At 35.4% G+C, this 18,494-nt stretch overlaps 1 protein-coding gene across 1 annotated transcript in view; it reads left to right on the top strand.

Annotated features, from left to right (window-relative positions):
• The window catches only part of LOC104277799 (DNA excision repair protein ERCC-6-like 2), a gene marked incomplete at its 5' end in the record, with an annotated part of 29,866 nt that extends 12,006 nt beyond the window's left edge, over positions 1-17,860 (top strand). Inside the window, 4 exons of the mRNA XM_009874551.1 lie at positions 1,292-2,474; positions 3,137-3,291; positions 14,887-15,074; positions 16,906-17,860. Coding sequence (XP_009872853.1) covers positions 1,292-2,474; positions 3,137-3,291; positions 14,887-15,074; positions 16,906-17,860 — 2,481 coding nt within the window. The remainder of the gene's footprint in view (positions 1-1,291; positions 2,475-3,136; positions 3,292-14,886; positions 15,075-16,905) is intronic.
• Positions 17,861-18,494: the final 634 nt, after the last annotated feature.

Below are 18,494 nucleotides of genomic sequence, written 5' to 3'. Positions count from 1 at the left end.
ATTTCTGCATTTAAGATGAAATATTCTGTACATCTGGTAATACAGTGTGCTGTTCAATAGTTGGATATACTCAATCTGGGCGAAGGTATTACTAACCTGCTGTTACTACAGAGCAATGTGGTTTGTTGGAGCATTGCTCTGTAGTGTCTTAAGGGTGACAGCCTTGTGAAATATGACATGGCAGCTTTTTGATCAAGAAGTCTGTTGAGAATCTGACGCCTAGTGTTGTTCAGAAGATTTTGGGTACAAAATTGTGGAAAGGAATGCAATTGGTTTGGAGAATTGAAAGGTTGCGTCAGATATGTGGACCTGTGTGGAAGACGTGGGCTGTTTACTTGATGTCATCAGACAGTGATTCCCACCAAATCAATGGTCTGTTCAATGCTGAGCTTTTATTTTTTTAAAAAGTGCATCTAATTGATTTTCTTTGGGAACAAATTGTTTGATTCTTTTTTTTTCCCCTTGAAAATGTTGAGTTTAATGGGAGCATTTTTATGAGTGTTCTTGACTGAACGCTGTGTTCAGGTGATTTAAAAAACAAACAGCTACGTCTACAATAAGGCCTCTAGGCATGAAAATATTGTTAGATTAGATCACTCTAAATGATATTAAAAATTAGGCACTATTGCTTGTGCTTTATAGAAATTTCTTCAGGTAAATAAACCAGTGTGCCATCACATTGGGCATAACTTCACATTGCTAAAACATCACTGTATGATCACAATGGACTTCATGACAATCAGTAACTTCTTTAGCTCTTGTTAAATTGTTTTTGTTAAGCAGGGTGTTATCAGGATTAATACATTAATTTTAAAACTTCTCTTCATGTACATAAGTTCAGTATTTACCCTTTTCACTTTCAATTTACATAGTGTCATAATTCTTGTCTCAGTAATACACAGTGTTGGAGCTGTATTCTGGACTTTTATATCTTGAAAATGTTTCAGGCTTGCCTGGGGATAATTTTTGTTTGATTACAGTAAACTTCAGCTAAGTTTAGAGTAGACTGTTATGTATTGATAGCTCTTTTAAAATGTCTTAGCACCTATATACAAGGATCTTGACCACTTCTGTGAGATTATTTTTTTGAGTATCATTACACAGTATTATATTATTTCTGTATTATTTGTTTTATATTTGCTTTATATTTATGTTACTGGAATGCTGTTTTGTATATTATTTCCTTTTGATTAACATAGTTAGTCATAATTAACACTGCTTTGGAATTAGGTATGTTCTATATACTGTTTATGTTTTAAATACCTTTGCTGTAAATTATTTTTCTTTTTAGTATGAGCAACCAGACTGTAAAGAAGATGGAGATCCCCGAGGTATCCAGGCACAATTAAAGAGAGAAGAAATGGATTTTTGTGATGACTTTAGTGATGATGATATTCTTGAAGCTTCTGTGAAGAAGTGTGACAGAAGGAAGCCTTGCAATGCAAGTAATTTAGTGGTAACAAAGGGACAGCTTTCCTTAATGCAGTGTGGATTCTCTAAGTTGTTGCAGAGAAAAATTGAAACTGCCAAAGAAGGAGATAATAGTTACAATTCTCATCATTCAAGTTCTGATGATCAGACTATAAGAACAAACATAAAGGACAAGTACAGTGATTTCCAGAAAAGTCAAAGCCATGTGCCTATTGGGGAGCATGGGAAAGCGGCTCAGTCACTGAATGGAACTGATAAAGATCTTCGTAGTACAGACTGGCTTGTTTTATCTGACTCTGAAGAGGAGAAGGACAGAGAAAGCGAGGATCAAGGCATTTCAAAGCAAAGTGATATAGTCATGGAAACTGAAAGCAGTTCTGAACAGGATGATCCTACACAAGTTCCAGCATGCCAACAGCAAATACTTACTAATAAAGTTGAAATACACAGATCAACATCTGAAAATTGTGAAGAATTAGCAAAAGAAAAACATGGATTTTTATTTAAGGGAGACAGTAGGCAATTTGGGTTCCACAGTGCTGAGTCAAATTTCACCAAAGTCATGTCTTTTGAAGATATCAAGGACAACACAAGAGATCTGAAAGGAGCAAGTGATGTAAGTGATGAGTCTGATGATATTGAAATTTCCCATAATTTTGAATCAAGAAAGGTAAGAACTTCCAGGTTTCCGAAATGGAAGGAAAGACATACCCATAACAATGGACTAGGTAACGTCTCCAAATCTATTCTACAAGCAAAGAAGCCCAACAGAAAAGAAGAGGAAAGTGATTCTCAAAATATAGATGAATTTTCATCTTCTGAAGATAACTTACCAGTTGAGAAAATTTGTGCCAGAAAGCAAAACTCTAAACATAAAATCTGGAGAGGCAGAGTTTGGTTTGGGCCTAAAATACTTCATACTATTCAGGATACCTCTGTTGCACAAATGAAGGCTAGCAATTATGGTGTGCATAGAACTTCTGCAAGTAAAACTGAATTTGAAATTCAAGAGCAAAAAATCGAATCAATGGACAGGTATTTAGGTAACTAGTAATTTAATTTCTTTCATTTTATTTCAGTTGAATTACTAATTTATCATTGTTAGGAAGTTTTAAATTCCTCCTGCTATATGTGTTTTTGTTACAAGATAGCATGCTAAATTATTTAATTATGTCTTTATCTTTCTTTTTGCCTATTAGCCTTGTCTTCTGGTGTGATGGGTTGCTTTGTAATGTTTCATTAAACACTTACTGTCTTGAAACATGTAAAGATTGAATATTTGAACTGTAAAGCTTCTAAAATCTTGACAGGGCTGTTGAATAAACACTTGTGTAAATGAAAAACGAACAGTCATCTGGGAATTTGAAATACCATGTAGAGGATTTAATTTTGTTAGAGACTTAACTTTGAACATTAGTAGTGCAGCCATTAACTCATAGATGCTTTGAAATTTCTTTGTCCATCTGAAAAAAAAAATCACACTAAAACGGAAGTAGTATTAAACTGCTTGGATAATTCTGAATAAGTCTAATGCCAGTTGTTAATTTCATAGAGCTGAGAAGCTTTGTGCTGAGTGAGATCACAAATTTTGCAACTTTTGTGTAAAACTTTTTTTTTTAACTTACACCCTGCGCTGAAGAATGGTATTTTATGTTAAGGGTTTTGGAATAACTGACATCTTCAATTATACCTTTCTCCATGTCAGATGGTGTTCAAGAGGTGGCATATATTCATTCAAATCAGAATGTGGTTGGATCCAGCAAGGCTGAGAATCGCTTGAGCCGGTGGGCAGTGCGAGATGTATTTGAATTGAAGCAGTTTTCCCAGCTCCCTGCTAATGTAGCAGTCTGTAGTGCCAAGGTAAAGAGAAATGTTTGGGAAATGTTGTTTTTACTTTTTTTAATCCTCATCTTTCATCTTAAAAAGCTCTAACAAACTTGTTTTTCTGTTAATGGCCACCATGAGTGATCAAAGCCACTGAGGATGGGAGGAGGAGGCTCAAATGGAGGTCTAATAAATTACTTCTGTGTTTTGTTTTTTTGGGGAGGTTTTTACATTGGCCAGCTCTGAAAGAGTTGCAAATTGAGCAGCACAGCACCCTCTGTGGGATTTTTCTGCCAGAGAAATGGTAAGATTAAAGATTGAGTGTTTGAAGCCAAATTCTGTGCCATGTTTTTCTGATTTGAGTCTTGAAAAAAATACAGTTTATTCTAGATGCAGTTAACAAAAATCTAGTTGCCACAGTACATGCCAGAATCTCTGTAGCATGGAAAGTCAAATATAAATCAGTTTGCATATTTTTTTATTTTTTCATTTTGGTGAAGGGAGACATGCGGTTGCTATATCTAGTTGCCACAGTACATGCCAGAATCTCTGTAGCATGGAAAGTCAAATATAAATCAGTTTGCATATTTATTTTTTTTTCATTTTGGTGAAGGGAGACATGCAGTTGCTATAATAAGTTAAATTGCCTATGCTTAATGTCTGAAACACAAAACTAGAGTTTACTGGGAGTGCTCATGTGCAGCAACAGATACTTTTAATGCTTTTTGTTGGTTATGTATCTTGTTTAATTGCGTTTGCAATGCATACAAATCTGGAATAAATTCAGGTACAGCTTCCAGATTTTGTTCTTTATTCCATAGTGGTTTTAATATGCTCTGATTATGGGATGCTTTATTTGCCTTGTAATAAACATTTGCAGTTTTCTAGATTGTTTCTTAAGATAAACCACAAGCATAGAATAAATAATTGGTGAATGTGCACTTTAGGCTTTACAAACATGTTAGCAATCACTATTGGAATTGTAGACATCAGACTATGTTGTTCTGGGTATTGAACATCCACAGTGGCTAGAAGAGTTTCTTCCAATGCTGTTAATGTACTGTTTTTAATTAGACCATTAGGATGGACACCAAAGAATTTTTACACTGGGAAGATCAAACCAGGCCAACCAGCAATTCTAACACATTTGCATTAGAATGTCACTTATTAACAGAAAAGTTTGGTCAAAAATAGTAAAGAATACTGCAGAGAGGTACTTATTTAATAGCAGTGGCTGATAAGATTATCAAAACTAAGTATGAATGAAAGAAGACTTTGAAGAGAGTACATTGATTGACCTATGTTCAAAACTGGTTTGTGGGAGTTCATTTGTGTTGGTCATGTAACTTGTGTCTCATTATTAAGAGTTTGTGTGACCGCAAGTATTACAAATGAAGTTCTCTTGATTAGCTTGTCAGTTTTCCTAAGGTGTCTATTTTTCACTCTGAAGCAACAGTAGTATCAGTTCTCATGGAGATTGAAGTAGGAGGAAAGACATCAGTAGTTTTAGAGAAGGCTGCCTCTTCCTTTACTTCCTCCTCTTTCTTTTACATAGAGGCACTAATCTAGAAATAATCCCTAGATGGCTGCTTATTCTTAAATGAGGAGCTTTGAATTTTTTGTGCTCTGCTTAAAAAAAGAGCTACCAGAGCTTAATTGACAGCTTTGAAATATGATCTACTTGAAATGTTACTGCTACTTTCTTCACTATTTTATTTTTGTTTCAGAAGGTCTTCTGTGAAAAGCTTGATCATTGTTGCCCTTCTGGCCATCACTTTTTGTTGATCACTTTTCACTTATTTGCCATCAGCTTAAGTTAGGACATTCATTGTCAGAGGAAGTAATTACGTTATGATAAAGAGAAAGTTGATTTCAAGTGAGGTTTAATAAAAATGTTTTTCAACAGATTAAAGTAGCGTTATGTGTAATTTGGTCAGCTCAAATTTCTCACTGATACGGCTTTCTAGCATCATTAGTCTAAGAGCGTTTCTCAGAAACTGTTGTGTAGCTGTTTCTGATTGTCTGGGTTTCAATTATCACATTCTTAATTAGAAGCATTTTATATTTATATTGAAGCTTTATTTGATAACATCATGAAGGCTCCTGAACAATGCCATGATAATGTTTATGTCACGTTTTAAGCACACTTAATCAAATTGTCTTATTTCTAAGTAGGAGAGATCAAAACAGGATCCCTACATTTCCTGCATAGTTCTCTTTAGGACAAAAGTAAAATATGCTTTGTGCTGTTCAGTTTACCTGTGCCAACTCTGTCTTCCTGTTTTCAATTTTTACTCTGCAGTCTCTCTGTAATACTACATATCTGACTTCAAATTTTAAATAGATTTATCAAGAAATGACTAGTGTCTCTGGGAAAGAGACGCAAGAGTAATTAAAAGCTGACAAAGTATTCCATTGAATGGATGAGTTGTAAGTTGGGAAATACAGCTTTTCCTACAAATCTTGATTGAAGATCAAATGCAAAATTTTGGCTTCATGCTTGCATATGGAATGACAGGCTTAATAAACTGTTAAATAAGCAATAAGTAAAATTTAATAATAAGCAAAAGTAATTGATAAGACGACCTTCTCTAAGAACACTGATATTTTGTTGATTGCTTGCTGTTGACTAGTCACCTAATCATATTTTGGCTTTACTAAATTCCCATGAACTTTTGTGTTCTAGGTTAAGCTTTCTTGTTGCAGTAGCTCATTTATGGAAATAAGCTGAATATGAATAACAGCAAAAATAAATTACTGGAAAGCAATATAAAAAAAAGTCTTCCTAGTTTTCTACTGGCAGTAGATAGAAGGAGTAGAAATTAGGTTTATTAGTCCTTCCTTTACTGCTGAAGCATGGAGACTAATGTAGTCTTGAGTTGTAGAAACTGCTTAAAACTGGAGCAGACTACAAAACCTGTGAGGACTCTTCCTTCAAAGTGAGAGAGTTTGCATGGGAAGAAGATCATTGAGAGACAGGGAGGAGGGACAAGGAGTTTTGCTCCTCAAAAGAGAGCTTCGAAAGTATGTAGAACATCTCATTTAAGAGCAGGAGTAACTAATGAATAAAAACTTAAGCTTTAAATTGATTATAAAAAATGTAATATTTGAACTTTGGGATAAGAAAAGGTGTTCATCTTAGTGATAATTTCGTTCTATGACTTCAGAAGGTCTGCGTTAGAAATGGATCATTTGCATTAATGACAAATCTTTCTTTAGCTTTTAAACTGGAAGTATCAATCAGGCATATTTTTTATCCAGTAATAAGTAATCAGTCTGGTCTTAGCATTACCTGTGCTAGTATTCATACTACACAGTTACCTTTTCTCTGAAGGAACAGAACGTATTACTTTTATTTACTTTTTTTTTCTGCACCTTTAAAGCCCTAAGGGAACAAAATGTTGGTTCTTTTTATAAGAAGTAGGTCTTACTACTCTTTCTTGTGTTCTTTTTTGCTTTGTGGTTCAGGTAACTCTGGTACTTGGCTTCAAGACTGTTGCAGAGCCTTTGACTCTTCTTTCTCCAGAGGTGATAGAGAGCATAGTTATACTCTGTAATTTGGTTTGTTTTAAGAAGAGTTGTGCAAAATGACTAGTTTAGCTAGAAGGTTCTTGTTTATAGTACTGAATGCTTGTTTTTCTGTGCATTTCCATAAATTCTATATGGCTGTTGAAGATACAGTTAGGTAACAACCAGAATACTAAGTCTGCTGTTGAGACATAAAAATAGGACATCATGAGAGCTCTCTCAATACTTAGCAGTTATGAAACATGAGAAAAAATCTAAAAGTAGTAGAAGCGGCAGTATGAAGTGTGCACTAATTGTACAAGCAAGAGGATCAATTGTACAAGCAAGAAGATATTCAACCATGTTTTGGTTGAATATCATTAGTCAAAATAAATCCTGTCCAACATCTGAATTAAAGACAGACAGCTTGTATACAACTATAATAGAAGCAAACAAATATAAAAGGACTTCTTTTATCTCATGATCCTGAAGGAAGGAAAATAAATTGTGTTTTAAGGAGTATATTCCTTTTATCACAGAAGTCTGTGGGGTTTCATAAAAGTAGAAGATTGTGTAGAGTTGGTTAAAAATTCATTGTTTTTTCATGGAGCAAGTGTAAGATTATTGTCTCTATTACCCCATCACTATCTGTTAAGAAGATAGCTGAAAACCAAAATGAATGAACCTGTAGACAGGTCATAGTGGATTTATAAAGCCAGATTTACAGAGCAGACTTACAGTTACTTCGGCCTTTCAAGAAAAGTCTCGAGTCATTTATGACTTGAGCATATATATTTTGAGCATATAGTGCTCAAAATTGTTCTGACGTTATTAGTTTTTGTGAAAAAATGAAAGTGTTAACAACTTCTGTAAGACCTTAACCATCTACTAAGTAATTTTAGAGGTTTTGATTTTTTTGATCCTTTTTTTCTTTTTTTTTCTACTGGGTTCCAGGCTCTAAAGCAAACTGGCAGATTTTCAGTGCAAGATCTTCTTAGTTATGTTGATTTTTGAATAACTTGCACTGTTACTTGTGAAGTTTTTTCTTAGCTACTGTAAGAAATAGAAGCCTCCCAAGGCAAAATTAAATATCTTTTTTCAATGTTTCCAGTCTATTATGAATTAAATTACTTCATTCAGTAATTTCCTAATTAATTGCCATGTTAATTGGCAAAAATAGCCAATGTGAAATGTTTTACACAAGTATAGAAGTCGAGAATAGGCTTTATATAGTTCCTATAAAGCTTTATTTGGATAATATTTCTTCAGTGGAAATCCTGAGTGGGGGTTGGAGCATGGGGAAGACTTTGGAGAAGGCTTGGAGGCTTCACCAAAAAGACAGAAAATGGGAGCAGGACATGCTAAACAATTTGAAAAGCTGGTGATGTCCCACATTAGAGCTAATTTGCACTTTTTAATATGTGGACAAGTATTAGTCACAAGAAGTTGTACTGTACCTGTTGAGTACTCTAGTCGGTGTTTTTTTTTTCAGCCAACGGCATGTTTTCAACTTAAGTTTACTTAAAGTTTTACTGAAAAGAAATGTACAAAGACAGCCATTCAATTGAGGATTAATCACTATGGCAACAGAAATGTGGTGACTGAAAAGGGGGAGGATGTATTCTCCCCTCAGCTTCCTGCCAGCTGTCATATTCAACCTCTGTGGCATGAATTCAGGCCAAAATATAGACTGTGACCAGCTCTAAGAAACTATATCTGTATTTTTATAAATTCGTACAAGAGTTGCACTATAAAAGAAGACTTAATCCTCTGAATTGGATGACAGACATTTGGCACTCTTGCCAGTGTTTGACAGAGAAATAACGGGATGCTTTGTAGTAAAACCTGGATTAATGGTAAACCCCTCTTTATGTTATTGCAGTGTGGTGTAAAGGAGAGAACTAAGCATTCTGTCAGCCTAGGAAAAAACGTGCCCTTTGTAAATCCAATGCAGATTTAAGTGCTGTTGAGAATACTGTAAATACAAAAGTTGTGTCATTAAGAACTCCTCTTTATCTTATTTGTATTACAGTGACATTTTAGATTATTCAGACAAAGACTTGGATCAGTTATAGTAACTCTGATGCAGTGTGTTTGCACAGCTTCCAGATTCAACAAGTTTAGATAGTTGCTTACAAAGAGTAGGCTTTTGGGAGATAACATTCCATTACACATGGAGAATGCTGTTCGGCTTTAAAATAATTGTTCCCAAATGATTAGCCTGTAATGCAGCTTTATTGACTTTGCTATTCCAGTTTGCAATGGAATTAACCATTTCAATATGGCCTTTCGTTGTTTTAACTATGATGAGTTCATATGTGACATTCTCTGCAGCATGTAGTTGCATTTTCATTATGATATATGTGCATGGCTTTAGTTTTTGCTGCTGTTTGGAAGGATGAGAGAGTGAAAGGAGATAGGTGCAAATCTATGAGCAAGGAATTCTTGTTTCACATGTGTACATGTAGGAGAGAGAAGGAAACAAGACCACCTCCCCCTAACAAACAAACCCAAAACAAAAAAAACCAACCAACCAAAAATAAACCCAAAGAAAACTATAACAGGGAAAAAGATTAGCTGAAATAATTTAGAATTGTTATTTGGGTAGAAAAATTCATTGCAATGCAATATCGCCTGATCAAAATAATAGCAATTATTCAAACCTCATTGCACCTCACAATATATCTGGAAAGTCATGTGTTTACTCAAGTTTTGGTGAGAGTGGGAAAATATGAAGTAAAATGTGGCATAAAGGTTTCTTATTTGTTTGTAAGCTGTGTTTTAAGAGGACAATCATACTGAATTCACTGTGTTTCATGCTGGTTTTTTATGATTTAGGTGACTGCAAGGCAGCTAGGGGTTGATAAGGCCCTTCTTGTTTGCTTTAGAAATGAAAACAAACAATGAAACTGTGAAATGGAAAGTGTCCTGGATATCTGGCAGCAGTGGTTTCATGCACACCTGAAGAGAAAAGCCTATTCACACTGTTTCAGCTCTGAGTGGGGAAGTCAGAGAGAGTTATTGCTGGCTGGAAGTCAGTGTCTGGCAAGATACTTAACCATAGTGATACTTTAGGTAGTCAGGCAGTAGAAGATCCTTGGATGCAGTACAGCTATGGCTGAGAAATAATTATGCAAACATGTTTACAAGTTCGGTTTTGGCCTTTTGAAAGAAGTTAGTATCCTTTAAGTCTGGTGACTTGAGGAAGTGCGACAACACTAAACAGAATTGGTTCTGTTTAGCTCAAACTCGGACATTAGCATTTGTGGCAGTTCCTCATCTTACTCCTAGCCTCTGCTCGCTTACTTTCCCATGCATTTTCATCTTGCTGTATTTGAAAAGATGAACCATTCTCTTTTGCCTTGCAAAAGGGCAAGAGAGCAGGAGGGAAGTCACATGCTTAAGCTGGCCAGTCATCGCTCTGGAGTGTAGAGCCATCTCTTCATGCGTATGGTAGGAAGAACAGACACTGAAGTTCTGTATTTTCAAAGGCAGACAAGAATTGCTTTGGGTAGGTGTGTAATATTGCTAAATCTTCTGTAACTATGCAGCAGGAGATGATTGTCACAGAGCTCTAATAGATGCTCAGCTGCATGTCTTCATACTTTTTGAAGAATGTTACTCATAGGTATGAGCTGCTTTGGCACTTTCAGAGTGCAGATGCCACCACTTTTGTTGGGTTCTTGATTACAGCCTGTATGTAACTGCATATGTAATACATAACTGAAAGAAACAGAAACTTGGTATTAGTAGCCAAAATTTGATAGATACTTTTAAGAACAAGAAACATACATCATAAAAGAAGAAGGAAGGGAAGGAAATATCTTCTGTGGCAGGAAGATAAAATGTATTTGTGTTGAAAACCCCATAGACTAAATAGAACACGAAAGGTGGAAAATGCTTTCTTTGAAGTATATTTTCATGTGTGGTAGGAGTCCTTGGGCTTTCTGAATATTTTAAAAACTAATCTTTGCACAGCTATGTAATAATCTTTCTTCTTTCCTGTTGCAATATATGGAAAGCCTCTTCAGAGTAAGAGCAGTAAATGAAGGGCGGATAGGATAAGAAAACAAGTGTAAAAGGAATGGCTGCAGTTTTGCACAGTATTGTCCTAGTTCACAATAGCACTTCACAGTTCCATTTTACTGTACTTTCATTAACTTTATTTCCTTCTATTTAGTGGGTTGTTTCCTGTAGCGCAACCTTTTCTCATGTCACTTTTTGAATCCAAAAAGTGTTGCCTTCTACTAAACATCCTGCATCTGTGCAAAATAAATTGTTGCTTCCTTTTTAACCTTGCGTGAAGATTTTCTTGTCAAAGTAGAAGTGCATGAAGTTGAACAAAGGAGTAAAATTGTTACTTTCAGAAATTAAATCAAAATCTTTTATATTTGGTGCCAAAGGAATTCTTTTACTGCACGATTTTTCCTCCACCAAGATACTGGTTTGAGAAAGGAGAAAATGTGGAGAACACAGAAATGTATAATGATGTTACAGATTATCCAGTATAGGCTCACTTAATTTATCAGATGACCAATAAGTATGTGGTCAAACTTAAGTGAAATTTTTCCACTTGGAACAGTGGACATTTCTTAACATGCACTGCAAGTGCATATTGGTTAGAAAAGACTAAATACTTTTGTGATTACTGTCAATCTTTTTGTAAAAATTCTTGTAAAATATATGTAGAAGTAGATGAAGAAGGTTTTAACACACAGTATGTATGTGATGATAAAATGTTTGGGAAGAATGCTCTTGGATTTCTATACTGTGATTTTTAGTTGTCATTTGAAATTACTTGGCCATAATCATGTATTTGGAAGATTTAAGCTTTTTAGTGTGAGAGAAAAACATGCTATTACTCATTGAGGTACTGAATGGAATCTTGATTCCAGGACAAAGAATTTGTACTTACTTAAATATATTAATTAACAGTAAGTTAAACAAAGATAATGAGCACTTCCAAATGCACAGGATATGTCTTGTGTCAAAGGATTTTTGTTTCCTTTATTATTCCATTATTTCAGTTGTAACAGTTATTAATGCATAAAGGGTCTAGTGATCAGTAATATATGTAGATTAAATGTGCTAATATCAATAGTGTAAGAAAAAGTCAGAGGTTCCTAGCTGAATCAAATTGCATTGATTTCAGTCTTTCTTTGTGATGTAGTTATGCATATGTTGTGCATGATAATTCAGATTAACAAGAACAGTGCTGTGAAGTCAGCATGGGATTTCATGTAGCAGGAAACAATGGGGGCACGCAGTAGTTTGGTAGAAGAGTGCTTAAGGAGTGAAAAATAGAAAGCTGTTGAAAGAAAACTTTCATTGTGAAGTAGATTTCAGTTGATGAGTTAGAAGGCAGACATAGAAGGAGAATCTGAAGGAGTTGGCCATGAGAGGGAGGAATTAGAGTGATACATAAAGTCAAATTCAAAAGAAAGCAAAATAGTGTGGAATGTTAACAGTGCTGGAACACTGATTGGAATTTTCACTTTTTAAAATGGTAACGCTAGGAGAAAGATACAGGGAGTATTTTCATCTATATTTTCATCTGTTTGTGTAAAACTTTATCTCTACTTAGAACCTCATCCATGTATTACTCAGAGTAACAAACTTCAAATTTGACCTTTAGCAAACATGGAGACATCTTAAGAAAAACTGAAATAAGTGTTTTAATTTTACTGACAAAATGTTTATCATTTTTTCAAAAGAAATTGCTGGATTTGGGAGTTGGGGGCTGGATTTAAGTTGGCAAACTTTCAAAAACCTTCCCAAATTCAACAGAGCCAGTTGTTGTGTTTCAGCCTAACTGGGTGCCATTTAACCAACTGGCTTTGCTCCAGAGAGCTAAGATAAGTTTTTCAGGAGTAACTACAGTGACTGTGGGCTTGCCCTGGAATTAGCTCCTGCAGCTCTGTTACTGTAACTTGTTTACAGTAACTTTTTTTACCTGGAGGAGAAAACTTTGAGCAGCTAATTTAGGTAGAAGAAGAGGAGCTCTTTGTGTACGCGTAGTGGTATTTTGCGGTTTTCGTTTGAGTTTGGCAGTGTGGACCAAAGTACTTAAGACTTTTGTCTATCCATAGTTCAGTACACCATTTTTGAGTTTATTTGCAGTTAGCAGTACTTTTTACATTAATTCTGGTTCTCTCTCTAATTTTATAATGTTCCGTGTGTTTACAGCATTTGGCTTTTTTCACAAAGAGATTTTTAATCTTCTGTGTTTCAGTGAACGTAAAAAACAAAGTATTACTGCTTCCTGTGCTTTCATCTTGTTTAATAATAGGTGGGTGAATGCACATATATGGGCGTTTAGAGTACTTTTAAGACACACATTAATTGATGTGGTTAGGCTTGTATTCTACCCAAGTTACAATTGCTTGAATTAAATAATACAATTCTGATTTCCTGACAGAGCGACAAATACACTAGGTATTATCATAGTGAGATTCAAAATACCATGAATATTTTTTCTACAAAAATTCCATCAAAGTAAATATATATTGAAAGTAGCTTTGCTCTCTTCTTTTAAAATACATCTTCCAAGTAAAATTTTGTATTATCTATGTGTCTCTTAAAAAAAACCAAACACATTAAATACGTGCAGAATTAGCAAGATAACTGCTACAGATAACCTTGTAATTCAGTCTTAATTTTGTTACTGTCATCATAAAATTAGTGGGAGAATAGAATTTTTGTCTCAATAAAGGCCTTGGTTTCAGCTTTGTATAATCTAACTTCTAATAGCACGGTAAGATTTTAATCTTTAGAGTTGTGTGTTTAGCTTAAAGAGTGAAAATTTATGCCTATAGGTTCCTTAATATTGGCATCTCTCTCTGTGCTAGTTTGAGGTTACTCACTAAAGTAATGGATTGAGATCCTCAAGTTTGAGAATGTTGTGAACAGGCCATGGAAATAAAGGAAGTGCACATGGGTCAAATAGAAACACTTTGGGAAGGAGCATTGTAGATCCAAAAGCAAATTTTGAACTGCAGGTGGCAAGGTGTGAACAAAGTTTGTGTTTTCATCTCTAAAGTAGTGGTAGTGGAGGGACCGAGGACATCATTAAGCAGTTATTTTTTACTCTGATCTTATTTGGAGAAAAAAAAAAAAAAAAAGATAATGTCGCTGTTCTGTTTTTTTCTAGTTTTCCCTGCTCTTCCAACACATTCTTCTATTTTTCATATTTTCCTTGGCTGGCTTTTCAACAAAGGGGAAATTTTTTTGACAGTTATGGGAATTTGTGGAAAAATAACTGAGGTGTAAGTAAGATTATATTTTTGTGCAGAACATTGACTGTCAATGCAGGGCGAGTTGGTCTGTAGCACAATCTTCTCGAATTTGATTCAAACATTAGCTTTTTATGACTATTGCATTTAAAATTGGCATTCTCCATGGAAGAAGCATCATGTGCTTGTTACTGTTTTCATTTATTGTAATGTGTGATTTTTTTTCCTTAAGAAGCAGCTATATTGATACCTCTTGTAAAAGTATCTTTACAATTGTTTGTATTATTGTGATACTGACAAAAATGTTTTTACTAAACTTTTGTTCCTTGAGTAGTATTGTGATTATTTATAGTTTATAAGTGTTAAATTGCTGACGTAACTTAAGAGTTCTAGATACATACTATGCAAAAATTATGTAATACATATTAACAAGCAGGAAGCAGCGAATCCAGATAATCTATTATTCATGATAAATTAATCCAGGAAGCTTTTTTTGTAGCCTGTAAGACTATAAGCTATTGACACAGGCGTTTTTTATTTTGTAGTAATATTTGGAGGTTGTAACTGAGATTTGGGTCCTCTGGCACAGGATTAAATATTTGCATAACCCGTTTTTGCATTAGAGAAGATCTGCATTACAGAGATCTTTTGATTAGTCTCACAATTAATCAGTGTGGAAAGATATCCCACTGTACTCTTGGAGAACCAAGACTTACCTTCAGTGTCCCTGAAAGTTTGTGACAGTAGAGAATCTACTCTGCAGCTCTCCATTTCAGTCTCAGCACTCAAACCACTGAGCGCTACCTAAGAGTGACAGAATTGGGTACAGCAGAACTCGTTGTTATGTCAGAGACACGGCTGTTTTGACCATTTCCATGTCTCATTTTACTAGAAAAATGAAGAAAACACAGAAGACGACACAGTGGAGAAGAGCGTTGTTAAAGGAGGGCAAGAAATGTTGACGAGCAGTAATCAGCATCACCTGTATGTTACTTATCCTGTGACCCAGAAAAACAAAAAAGCACACAGAGTAGATTCAACCACCTTCTTGGTTGGAAAGACACCCAAAGGAATTCGCAGGTGAGACTGTTTCGGTGAGATGGAAGTAAAATTCCAAGGTCAAAATGAACTTTTCTCTGGGCAGTTGCTCTGATCTTTGTTTCAGCCATACTTGGGGATATTTTGATAATTTATGATGGCAAGAGCAGAACTAATGGGAAACTTCATGCTATACAAAGAGTAGCCGTAATTGATTAATAAATAGAACTCAATTCACAAATCACTTTAACATGTTGATTCAATGTGTCATATATTACAGAGCTGTGCTTGTGTCATCACCATGTGTGTTCATGGTATGTGCATCATGCCGTACTACCAACCAGTGTTTAAACTGCATAGAAACAAGAATTATATAACATGAGCAGCTGACTGCCTACTGACTGCCTAATGGTTTTGCCCAGGTCTCATGACTTCAACTGAAAGACTCTTAAAAAGAATTTGACTTTGTGTTTATTTTTTGACATAGGGCTCTATTTTTTAGTTTTTATTCTAATGTTCTAGTTTTCCCCTAATTTTTGGAAGGATAGTATTTTTTTCTATCTCTTTGTTTTCCACTTTTCCCAAAACTATTGCTGTTTTTAATACCAAACTTAAATTCCATTGTTGTCTAGACAGAAGTTTGATAAAAATAGCCAGGTGGTATGTGGAAACAGGAGACAGAAAGCTGTAGTTAACTAGGCAAACCTATAGAACTGGGATTTGGTATTTATTTTCAATTTGGCCTTGAGACAACTAAATTACTGCATGAGAGTTAGTATCTAAGTAATACATGCAAGTGTTTTGAACATATTAGCCAGCTAGCCTCAGCTATCCGAACTACTGATGTTGAAGCGCCAGATTTGCTTACTGTTATAGATACTGAAGATTCTAAATATTTAAGAGACAGGTGGGGGAGAACCCTTCATGCTAAAAATATTTAAAATCATAGTCATAGTTATTAATTTCTATAAGTTTTCCGTCAGTGAGATGACTGTTATTCGGAGATCCTAAAGCCATATCTAGCAAAAACCTTTAGCACATTCACTCTTAAATGATAAGCGGGTCATTTGTTAGGACTTAGCTCACAGTTAGACCTTGTAGTACACCTGGGTGCGCTGTGCAATATATGAGGATGGTTGGGTGCCTCAGTTTGTGCTGTAGTTGTAAGGTGGAGTGGGAAGCTGTCTACAGTCACAACACACACAGAGAGAGTGTAGTTGGAGTTAGCCAGTCAAGCAGTATTTGAGGCTAAACAGTGCTAAATCTCACTGCCTGTTGGAGACCTCATACAGGAAGGGTAACACATTTCATATCCTTTTTTTGACAAGGAAGCGTAAACCTATTTCTCCAGCCTTCCAGTTAGGTTACCCGACCCCAAACTGCGGCTAACTCTGTTGGGGTGGTCTCGTTTAGACCTTGGCCTCTTAGCAGACACTGCATAGCTTGGTGGGTAGGATGGAGAGGACAGTTCCTGTCTCCTGTGAGTGCGTTTCTCCAGCTTTTATTCAGCTAGTCTTTTAAAAGGAGTTTGAGCAACTACTCTTTTTTTCCCAAAAAACATTCTACCATCTGTTCTTGTGCATCTTTTTGGTAGCTAAATCTCTGAAGTACCTTTGGTGTGTTAGCTTACCTACACCAAAAGTCAGTGAGTCTTTGAATCATAAGGCTGAGGAAATCACACTGGGTTCTTCTGAGGTCATTATTCTTTATTCTGTTTGCTAAGAGAAGCAATGTTCCTAATAAGGAAGTTACTGTTAGTGATTACTTTCTGGCATATGTGAAGTAGGTCAAATGAATTAATTGATTGAAAGCTGATTTTGCTGCTAGTTAAAGGTGTCAATATTAACACATTTTTCCTTCTTTATCATTACAGGAGGCAATTCAAAGAAATGGTATCCCACTTCAATATGGGATCAGTGGAAGAACTTGCAGAATATATTGCAAAAGCTACATCAGAAATAAGGCAGAAGATGTTGAAAGAATTCTATATTTTCAAGCATCCAGAGATGGAGTCTTTTTTCCCAGCTGAAATACCAGCTAAAGCTTCACATGACTATAGAGAATTGGATTCAGCATACTCCAGAAAAAGAAAGTCCATTGTTAATTTTGGAAGAACTAAGTCTAGATCTTCATCAGCTAAAGGAGTACTGAGTGGAACTACAGAAACACAGAGCCATGAAGGAATAGAGCAGCTTCACAATGACTTGGACTTGCAAGATGTCTGTGTTGATGCAAAATGTAAACCATCACCCACTGTTGCTACTCAACATACCGAAAGCAGAAACAGTCAGGCATTCAAGGATTTTATGGCAACTGGCTCATTAAGCAGTAAATCAGAAATAATTGAGGTGCTGCCTGTAAAAAGTTGTGAAGGGCAGCAGGACTCAGAGGGAGCACAGCTGCCAAGGAAAAGATCCCTGTCTCAGTCAGAAAATGGGGAGACAGAAGCTCAGACTTGTAAGAAGAAGTCTTTTGTGGACTTACTTGGAGATACCTCTATTCTCAGTGATCTCTTCAGAAATGATGGAAATGTACCTGCAGAATCACCAAGGAGATTCCCTTCAGGGCAAGTAGAAAAAACAAAGGAGAGACCAAAAGATTTCTGGGACATGCTGAATGAGCAGAATGAGGAGAGCCTCAGGAAGCTCACTGACATAGCAGTCATAGAGAAGCTATGTGAAAGACCAACTCATCCACCTGTGACAGAAGACAGAGAAGTTTATGAAAGTTCTCTCTGGAAAAAAAATGAAAGTTTTCTGTGGAAGAAATACAGTCCAGATTATTCAGATGAACCACCCACTGCTACATCTTGTAATGTAGTAAAATGAAAATTTTCTATATGAGTTGCACTATAATGACCATTAAAATATCCACAACTTCAGCAGTATACAGCAAAATGTGATACCTTCGTGAAAGTCAAAGCAAAGTGATGAATTCATTATTATATAAGTTTACATTTTATAGATGTGAATATATATGTAATTATGTAATGTGTGGTGCATATGTGTGTAATGGTACTTATGTACTACATATTGTAAACTGTAATGTATTTTAAATTAAATTTTTTTAGATGTTTTGAGTCTGCTTTCTCGAACTGATTATATTCCTAGACTCAGTAGCTGTACTGAGTCGTTTTTCCCCTTTGCTTACATTTGGACACTGTCAGTTATCTCTCTAGTATCTAATGATATTAACAAGATTTGACAATGATATTCCACGTATTTTCTGAGCTACTAGAGACTTAAGGACTTGATGAGGTAATCTAATGTGTCTGATAGCCTTTGATAGATTTTTTTTTTTTAACTTATTTTTTTCCCTGTGCTTTTACTGACTCTCTCTTTGAAGCTGTGGAGCTTCTAGTTTTCTTCAGTATCCCATGGTAGTGAGTTTCTCAGCCTGTTTCATATGAAGAATCACCAGTTTTTGATTGTTTACTCCTTTTCAGTGCAAGGCATTTCAGTG

This window comes from Apaloderma vittatum, unplaced genomic scaffold, assembly GCF_000703405.1.
Source record: "Apaloderma vittatum isolate BGI_N311 unplaced genomic scaffold, ASM70340v1 scaffold32648, whole genome shotgun sequence".
NCBI classification, from domain to species: Eukaryota; Metazoa; Chordata; class Aves; order Trogoniformes; family Trogonidae; genus Apaloderma; species Apaloderma vittatum.
Note: the sequence above shows the minus strand (reverse complement) of the source record. Positions and strands in the feature narration are given on the sequence as shown.